Source organism: Rhododendron vialii, chromosome 1a (assembly GCF_030253575.1).
Source record: "Rhododendron vialii isolate Sample 1 chromosome 1a, ASM3025357v1".
In the NCBI taxonomy this organism is placed as follows: Eukaryota; Viridiplantae; Streptophyta; class Magnoliopsida; order Ericales; family Ericaceae; genus Rhododendron; species Rhododendron vialii.
In genome coordinates, this window is record NC_080557.1 from 7,813,531 (window position 1) to 7,824,030 (window position 10,500).

General features: G+C 40.9%; 1 protein-coding gene across 1 annotated transcript; it reads right to left on the reverse strand.

Annotated features, from left to right (window-relative positions):
• Positions 1-1,329: 1,329 nt before the first annotated feature.
• On the reverse strand, positions 1,330-5,406 carry LOC131327397 (uncharacterized). Its single transcript, XM_058360535.1, has 3 exons — positions 5,320-5,406; positions 1,605-2,360; positions 1,330-1,347 (listed from the first exon to the last, which is right to left on the reverse strand). The coding sequence occupies exons 1-3, from the start codon at positions 5,404-5,406 to the stop codon at positions 1,330-1,332; spliced, it is 861 nt and encodes a 286-aa protein (XP_058216518.1).
• Between the last annotated feature and the right edge of the window lie 5,094 nt (positions 5,407-10,500).

A 10,500-nucleotide genomic window follows, 5' to 3' on the forward strand; every position in this document is an offset into this window, starting at 1 on the left:
ACCTTGTAGACCCATTTGCAACCGATTAGATTCTTACCATCCGGAAGTGAAACCAACTCCCAAGTTTGATTGTGAGCAAGAGCAGTAAGTTCAGCTTGCATGGCATCCATCCAATTGGGATCATTGCAAGCTTCTTTATAGGACCTAGGCTCAAAATAAGTGTGAATGCGGGAAAGGAATGATTGATAAGAGGATGAGAAACAAGTATTAGTAAAGCCATATTTTACCGGTGGTTGACGATTGTCGCGGATGGGATACCGGCGGGCAGGCGGATCAGGATCCGCAGAGGCAGATTGGGGAGCTGCTGTAGAAGTTGGACGACGGGTGTAGACCTGGGTGATCGGAGCACGACGAGGTGATGCTGAGGGGGCTGTAGAAATATCAGATACCTGAAGAGTGGAGGTGTACTCTTCGGGAGGCACATCCAGATCCATAGGAAATGGGTCAATATGGATCAAGTCTTCTTTGGCTACTGGAGCAGTGCGAGGTGGAAGAGTAAAATAGGGAAGACGCTCTAAGAAGACAACGTGCCTTGAAACATAAAGCTTTTTGGTCACAGGATCATAACACCGATACCCTTTTTGATTAATGCCATACCCTAAAAACACACCTAAGACACAGCGGGTGCTGAGCTTAGTGCGGTCTTTCTTGGGGAGGAGAACAAAACAGGTAGAACCAAACACTCGAAGAAGAGAGTAATTAGGAACCTGACCATAAAGCCGCTCATAAGGAGAGCTACCAGAAAGAAGAGGAGTGGGCATCCGATTCAGGAGATAGGCTGCAGTGAGAACAGCTTCTCCCCAGTAACAGGACGGGACGGAGGAAGATAGGAGTAGAGACCGAGCAGTATTAAGAAGGTGACGATGTTTTCTTTCAGCTCTACCATTTTGGGCAGGAGTGTCAGTGCAAGACGATTGGTGGATAGTCCCAAGCGAATCTAGGAATTTATGAAACTCTGAAAGTGAATATTCCCCACCCAAGTCAGACCGAAGAATTTTAACCGATGTAGAAAACTGATTTTGAACCATGGCATGGAAATTCTTATAAATCGTAAAGAACTCAGATTTGTGTGTCATTAAGTAAACCCAAGTATACCGACTAAAATCATCCACAAAAGAGACATAATAGACAAAACCACCTTTAGTAGCAACCGGAGAAGGGCCCCATAAATCAGTGTGAACAAGCTGAAAAGGCGAAGTAGAAACAGAGGTACTTTTATTAAAAGGTAAAGCTGACATTTTTGCAAACTTACAACCACTGCATTCTGAAATATTACTGACTGAAATATGACCCAAATGACCTGACTTAACTAAAAGTTTTAGACGTTCACTAGACAGATGTCCTAATCTAGAATGCCAAAGATAAAATGGAGATGACTTATGATCTAAACAAAAAGATGACGCAGCAGTGGAAGAAGGTTTTATTGGGAGATGCAAGTGCTCCAAAAGATAGAGATCACCAACTCTACGGCCTGCCCCAATCTGCTTCTTGGAATCCCGATCCTGCACAACACAACCAGAGGAAGAGAAAACAACATCAAAACCAGAGTCGGATAATTGGCTGATTGAAAGTAGGCTCAAAGACAACTGAGGAACATAAAAGACATTAGGAATAGATAGTGAAGGTGTAGTAGAAGATAGAATGGAGCCAATAGAAGCAACATGCATGGGAGAACCATTGGCTGTGGCAATACTAATAGGAAAAGCAGGTGGCACACAATTACTAAGAAGAGACATATCAGGAGTCATATGATGAGAAGAGCCAGAATCAAAGATCCAAGTGGTGGGTTGGATACCTGAGGTGGGAGAACCACGCAAACCTGAGTGAGTGGTAGTCAGGGCAGAAGCTTGGGGGGAACCCCCTCGAATGGCTTCCATGTAAGCCTGAAACTGTTGAAATTGCTCATAATCAAACTCTGGAGGTGCACTACTGGAGGCCGGTGCTGCCAAGGCTGCAGGAGGGCGAGAATGCTGTTGTGGTGCCCGAGACTGATGCGGGGCATGAGGACCAGTTGACTGAGTAACATTTCGTCCCTTTGGCTTGGGACGGTTAGGGCATTGATGCTTCCAATGACCCTTCTGATGGCAATAGTTACACTCATCTTCAGGAATTTGAGGCCTTGGCTTGGCCGCAAATTGGACAGGATGAGATGCTGGAGTGGGCGAGTGATGTGTCGGATATCCCCACATTTCAGAGTACCAATCTGCCTTAGACTGGTTCGTCGGAGTTGTAACAGAGGTTGCCGGAGCTACTGCAGTGCCTGCAAGTGCTGCTGGAGGTTGTCGGAGTGTGGGTAGGTCACCGGCGGTTGGGGAGGGATGGGTGTCGGCTGCTGTGGGTATTTCTTGTGATTTGAGTTGCTGAAAAACAGAGAGATAGGGAACGATAGTAGCTGACAGAGGAAAAGAGATTTGAGGATAGAAGACTGATTGGAAAACAGGTTAGGGTTTCGGAATCGGCTCTGATACCATGATAGAAAACAGAGAAACAGAGACGAAAAATACTGATATTATTTCTGAATGAATTACAATGAGGTGAGTACATCTTTAAATAGAGTAAAGCTATGCCTAAGAAAGGAAGATTACAAGATTTGATTACGATATGATTACCCTATGATTACGATATGATTACCCTATGATTATGCTATGATATGATTACAATATGATTACCCTATGATTATGCTATGATTTGATTACGATACATGTCCTAAAATAGCATATTACAAGAAGATACAGAATATATATTCTAGATACAGAATATATATTCACACCTACCTCACAAAACCAACAAGAAGAGTTGTATGCAACCGTGCCCAACGTCTCCCACCGCCGCTGCTCTCTCGTTCTCCTCACTCTCTCACAGCCCTCTCTAAGAAAAAATAATACTCCTTAACCCTAGTCCCTCAATATTTATAAAAGCATAAGGGGCCCTCTCCTCAATAATTAAATACACTCTCACTAACTAGCCTGACCCGAGTTTAAAAGTTAAATCCAACCCAAGTAAAACTAACCGGCCCAAAAATATAACATGCACACAATATATATATATATATATATATATATATATATATATATATAGGAATTTTCAAGTGAGGGATCCCTCATTTTGTTAAAATGAGAGACTTTCATTTCCCGATCAAATTTTGAAAATCCGAACCGTTCAATGTGTGCAGAACGTAATTTTAAGGGTTCTCGCGAGAAATCAGCAAAAAATATGACCGGGAAGGGCGTCATCCAAGCAATTTTTTTGAACCGTTCAATGAAAACTGCTCGGATGAAGCCCTTCCCGGTCATTTTTTTTGCTGATTTCACATGAGGACCCTTAAAATCACGTTCTGATCACTTTGAGCGGCTCGGATCATCGAAATTCAATCGGGAAGGAAAGTCCTGCATTTTAATAAAATGAGGGATCCCTCACCGGAACCTAACTCATATATATATATATACGGGGCGGTTCCGGAGACACTTTAAAAAACCCTCCAAATTTTAATCTCTTAGTTCCTGATCAAATTTTGATGATCCGAGCCGCTCAATGTGTTCAGAACGTGATTTTAAGGGTACCCGCGAGAAACTGGCAAAAAAACTAACTGGGAAGGGCTTGATTTGAGCAGTTTTTTATTGGACCATTCAATAAAGTTTAATAAAAAACTGTTCGGATGAAGCCTTTCTCGGTCTTTTTTTTTGCTGATTTCTCGTGGGCACCCTTAAAATCACGTTCTGATCACATTGAGCGGCTCGGATCATCAAAATTAGATCGGGAACTATGAAGTGTTTTTTTAAGGGTTTTTTTAAGTGTTCGCGGAACCGCCCCGATATATATATATATATATATATATATATATATAAGTTATTCGAGATTAGAAGAATTTTCGAAATAAATGCAGTTTATAATAATCAAATTTTTTTTTATTAGTAACAAGTTTGAAAAAGAAAAATGAAAGAATTATTTATTTGAGTCAAAAGTATTTCTTTTTTTTTTAAAAGGAAAAAAAAGCAGGATGTCACAGGTCCCTCCTATAATTCCGATAATGGGACATGGGTTCATCTGTCTGTACATTAATCAAACGAGTAAAGTTAAGCTGAAGTAAGTAAATACCGGGGCAATGCTTAAGATTCAATTGAACCCACAAGTTGTGGACTATTAAACATTAAAGGAAGTGAATGGAATAGGTTCCATTCACTTCTCTTGCAATTGTAACAAAGTTTCACCTTCTTTGGATCTGTTTTTGGGGCAACTTATATGGAGAAATGTTTTCTGATGGTTGGTTTGGAAAGTGGTCTGAACAAATTCACAACACAATGAAAAGAAGAAATGAGACATTGGGAAAATGTTGTTGGAGGCAATACAAGAATAATGGATTTTATATGATATTTCAAACACACACAAATAAAGCAACTCCCCTCCTACTAAGCTTCTCATCCTCCTCCTATTTTCAAGGGTTCTTATGGTTTTTTTTTTTCCTTTCTAATTTTGGAATCGAGCCCGATGATACTTTGTTAAATCCAAGGAGACTTGCACAGTTATTTGTACTTTTCCATTTTTTTGTCGTGAAAATAGTTACTACGAAACCTCTTACGCCAACTGTTTTGCTCCAAATTCAACCAATTCAAAGAAGGCAGTCAATATATACAACGTAGTCATCCAAAAAAGGTATGATAGAACAACCCAAGTCCTTTTCTTTTCCATTGTTTTTAGGAATTGTTTAGTTCCAAATGAGTAAAGGAACCCAAGTACCTCTCTCTTTTAGAGGCATATATTTGTGCAAAATATAAACTTCAATTTAAGATTGCCATTGGAACATGTGTCGAACAGTTAGTAGGCATATAATTAAGCCACCCTCAGGCTTGTGCCCACTTGCTGCCATTGAATGCAAACAAGACTCTTGTACCAATTGTTTTGGTCCAAATTTGACGAATTTCAAAAAGGCAGTCAATACAACGTAGTTATCCATTGAAGGTATGATAGAACAACCCAAGTCTCTTTCTTTTACTCTTTTTTTAAGAATCGTATAGTTCCAAAGGGGTAAAGGAACCCAAGTCCCTGTCTCTGTTAAAATCATTTGTGGAAAATATCAACTTGAATTTTAAATGTTCCATTGAAACATTGTGTCGAACAGGTAGTAGGCAAATAATAAAGCCGCTTTCAGGCTCGTGGCCGCTTGCTGCCATGGAATGCAAATTATTTTGCAACAGTATAATGTACACGGATAAATGCAGTTAAATGCAGATGTACATAGAGATGGGGTCATACAATTGATTAAATTGGACTCACTGGGTAATTCTATCCGGTGGTGGAAACTCTGGTGGTGTAGAGAGATACCAGTGGACGGTGGTAGTTGGGATTGACAGGAACTTTGTCGGTTGGAGTTGGAGATGTGGATGGAATGGGATTGGGGTGAATTTCCATTTGGAGTGGTCGGCAGTTGTTGTTAGAATCCTTCCATATTGGGCATGATTTGATTCTTTGTATAGCAGCTGATTCGTAGGACTTAGGATAAATTATAATCTTTGATTCTTAGGAAATCAATCCCACCAATCATGGGATTGAACCAATCACCATATTCACTTTTGTGTTGTATATAAGTTGTAGCACACAACGAATAAAGCATCTTAGAAATCTTCTTTCTAATCTTCTCTCTACTTGGTCTACCATTCTTATCATGGTATCAGAGCACCATTCCTGTGCTGATCCATCACTTCCGCTTAGCATTTGTAGCTTGAATTTCTAGGCCTCGTTGTGGTTTAATCATTCAACCTCCATCCATTTTCCCTCTGAAATTATTTTCTTTTCCAATGACGCAATCAGAATCATCAAAAGTGTCTATGAGCAATCCAATTCAGGATGTCGCATCTCCATATTTCTTGCATTCCTCTGATCATCCTGGTGCTGTTCTTGTTTCCACTCCACTCAATGGAGATAATTACCCTACATGGAAACGATCTATGAGAGTGGCCCTTAACGCAAAGAACAAACTTGGTTTTGTTGATGGGAGTGTCACCCAATCAGCCACAAATCAAGTGGAGATTCAGGCTTGGGGATGTTGCAATGATATGGTTCTCTCATGGATCCTCAACAGTCAACTCTATTGATAAATCTCTCACCGCCAGTGTTATTTATGCCGACACTGCCCGTAGTGTTTGGCTAGACCTTGAGGAACATTTCTCGCAAGGTAATAATCCTCGCATCTTTCAGTTGAAAAGAGATATTACCAACTTTCATCAAGAACAACATCCACTGGCTTTCTTTTATAACACCCTTAAGTCCTATTGGGATGAGTTGGGAACCTATGTAACCCTTCCAAGTTGCAACTGTGGAGCCATATCAAAGTGTACCTGTGAAATTTTCCAAGTTGCAACTGAACGTGTATATCAGTTTCTTATGGGACTGAATGAAACTTATACTAATATCCAGATCGTCAAATCCTTGTCATGGATCCACTGACTAATGTTAGCAACGTCTATGCCATTGTAAATCAAGAGGAGAAGCAACGTCTCCTTCATCTCCCTTCAATCAACACCTCTGAAAATGTGGCCATGGCAGCCAACAAATCATTCCAGAATGGTGGACATGGATCTAATCAGCCCCATTGAACCAATCAAAGCACTGTTCGCAGGAAAGGCTGACCTAAATGTGACTATTGTGGTGAATTTGGTCACTATAAGGAGAAGTTCTACGAGCTGGTTGGCTATCTAGCAACATGGAATCATTCTGGTTCCAACAAGAAAGCGTCAACGTCACGACATTCAGCGCACAATGCAACCAACTCAGTTGTGACACACTGTAGTGTTCCTACTCCAAATCTAACTAATGCTCTAATACCTGGTTTGTCCTCTGCTCAATATCACCAGTTGCTTGCCTTGCTCTCGCCAAAGGAGATGCCCACGGCTAACTTTGCTGGTAAAAGCTATTTTCTTTCTTGCAACTCAGTTACCTCTTCTCACCACTGATGCAAAACCCGTGAAACTTCCAATAGGTGATACTGCACCAATTACTCATATTGGATCTATGAAGTTGCCTCATAACCTTTCTCTAGAAATGTTCTTTGTGTTCCTAACTTTCATTTCAATCTTTTGTCGATTAGTAAACTAACACAAAATCTGAATTGTGTTGTCTCCTTCTTTCCCACCTTTTTTGTATTTCAGGACCTTACCTTGAGGAAGCTGATTGAAAGGGGTGAAGTTCGCGATGGTCGCTACCATTTTTTGCCTACCAATCCAATCATCCCTACGGCTATGCCGGTTCATCGCTCTCCTCATTCTAGTCTTTGGCATATGCGTCTTGGCCATCCTTCCGGTCCTCAGTTAAATAAAATCTGCTCTACTAATTCTTCTGTGTTTTCTTTTCATTCTCCATGTGACGTTTGTATTCGGGCAAAACAAACTCGTTGTCCTTTTCCATTACGTTCTAATAAAAGTACCGAACCTTTTGCTCTTATTCATTGTGATATTTGGGGAGGTTACTCCACACCATCGCAAATTGGTGCTCATTATTTTCTCACCACAGTTGATGATTATTCTTGTTGCACTTGGGTGTATCTTATGCGGTTCAAATCTGAAGTAGGCTCTTTTCTTCAAATTTTTTGCGAAATGGTTAAAACACAATTTAATCGTTTTGTAAAAAAAAATTCGCTCCGATAATGGACAAGAATTTTTCTCCAACCCAATGACATCTTTTTATCATTACCATGGAATCATTCATCAAGTACTTGTGTTAACACCCCACAATAAAACGGGGTCGCCGAACGCAAACATAGACACATCCTTGAAGTCGCTCGAGCCTTATGGTTTCAAGCGCACCTCTCTTTGGCTTTTTGGGGTGAGTGCATTTTAACTGCCATCTACTTAATCAATCGGATTCCAACTCCTATTCTTAATGGAAAAACGCCCCATGAAATGCTTTTTCAAGTTGCGCCAAATTATGCAAATCTTCGTGCTTTTGGTTGTCTATGTTTTGCCCATATCCCTCATGCATATCGGCAACACAAATTTTCCGCTCGAGCTTCTAAATGCATTTTTGCTAGCTATCCTTTTAATCAAAAGGGGTATCGAGTCTATGATCTTACAACGTATCGTATTTTTACATCACGTGATGTCACATTCATCGAAGATTCCTTTCCTTTTGCATCTCATTTAGCTAACTCTAACATTGTTACACCAAATCCTATTCTTGAAGAAAGTGTATCCCCCACTGTTGTTCCGACTCCAGAACCCATTGAACATATCAATTCTAGCGAACCTTCGCACCATGCATGCACTCAACGACCACGTCGCACCATCAATCCACCCAATTATCTTCGTGACTATGTGTGTCCCACCTTACCTTTAGTTTCATCGCCTACTTCCACCCCTTCTCTACAGCCCTCGGTAGGTAAGCCTTATCCCCCTTCTTAGTATCTTTCTGTCCATAAATTTTCTGCCAATCATATTGCTTTCTTATCCACTATTGCTAACCATGAAGAGCCCACATCTTTTACCCAAGCTGTTAGGTCTCCTTTTTGGCGTGATGCAATGGCAACTGAAATTGATGCATTGGAAAAAAATCATACTTGGACTCTTGAAGACTTACCTGTTGGAAAAAAAATTGTTGGCTGCAAGTGGGTCTACAAAATCAAATATCAGGCTGATGGTACGATGGAGAGATACAAAGCTCGATTGGTTGCTAAGGGATGTACTCAAACAAAGGGTTTGGATTATCATGAAACATTTGCTCCTGTTGCAAAATTGGTCACTGTCCGTTGTCTCCTTGCAGTTGCATCCGTTCGCAATTGGTCCCTCCATCAATTAGACGTTCATAATGCATTTCTTCATGGTGATCTACATGAAGAGGTATATATGGCACTCCCACCAGGTTTTTCAAGACAGGGGGAGCATCGTGTTTGTCGTCTTCGTAAGTCTCTTTATGGCCTCAAACAAGCTTCTCACAATTGGTTTACTAATTTTCTTCAGCACTTCAAGAAGCCGGATACATTCAGTCTGCCGCGGATCATTCTCTTTTCACCATATCAAAAAATACGTCATTCACAGCCATTATTGTTTATGTGGACGATGTTATTGTGACCGGTAATGATCCTCAAGCCATCTCCAAAATCAAAGCTTTCCTTCACACCAAGTTCCATATCAAAGACCTCGGTGCATTGAAGTATTTTTTGGGTATCAAAGTTGCTCGGTCCTCCAACACCATTTTTCTCAGTCAACGAAAATATGCCCTTGATATCCATCGTGATAGTGGGCATCTCGGTGCCCACCCAGTTAGTTTTCCTATGGAAACAAACTTACGCTTGTCTGATACTGATGGAGATATCCTCTCTGATCCTAGCACTTACTGTCGTCTCATCAGCCGTCTTATCTACCTAACAATCACTCGCCCAGACATTGTGTTTGTGGTTAATCTTCTCAGTCAATTCATGCATCAGCCTCGACAACCTCACTATGATGCAGCTATTCGAGTCTTGCGTTATTGAAATCATCACCTGGAAATTAAAAGGCATTCTTTTATCCTCTACTAGTTCCCTACAACTCTTTGCCTACTGTGATTCTGATTGGGCAGCTTGTCCCATGACTCGTCGGTCTACCACTGGGAACTTCATAATGATCGGTCATTGTCCCATTTCATGGAAAACTAATAAGCAAACCACTATTTCTCGATCATCTGCTGAAGCCGAATATCATGCCATGGCCACCATGACTTGTGAACTAGTTTGGCTCAAGACCCTTTTTCATGACCTCCAAGTTTCCCATCCCCAACCAATGCACCTCTTCTGCGACAATCAAGCAGCGCTTCACATTGCCGCCAATCCGGTTTTCCACGAGCGCACCAAGCACATTGAAATAGATTGTCATCTTATCCGGGAGAAACTCACTGCTGGTATTATCACCGCAAGCCATGTTTCATCCCAACACCAACTTGCAGACATTTTCACCAAAGCTCTTGGAGCTGCCCCTTTCCATTGGCTATTCGGCAAGTTGGGCAATACGGATTTTCATGCTCCAACTTGAGGGGGAGTGTTAGAATCATTCCATATTGGGCATGATTTGATTCTTTGTATAGTAGTTGATTCTTAGGAGTTAGGATAAATTATAATATTTGATTCTTAGGAAATCAATCACACCAATCATGGGATTGAACCAATCACCATATTCACTTTTGTATTGTATATAAGTTGTAGCACACAATGAATAAAGCATCTTAGAAATCTTCTTCTAATCTTTTCTATCCTTGGTCTACCATTCTTATAAGTTGTGATGGAGTAGTTGGGGGAGCCATTGGGTTACTTGGGTATGGGATGCATCGTTTGGGAGTTACAGCGAGGGAATAGGTGCATGTCTTTTGGGGGAGGAGAAGTAGGAAGGGTAATTTGGGAATAGTGAAAAGTTGACAAACAGGAGAGTCTTTTATAAGGTACAATAATGCTCTCACGGGTTATTTACCCAATTTCATGAATTTGAGCTATCCTCTCCAACGCTTGATTCTCTGGAAAATTGCCTGACTCGATTGCTAATC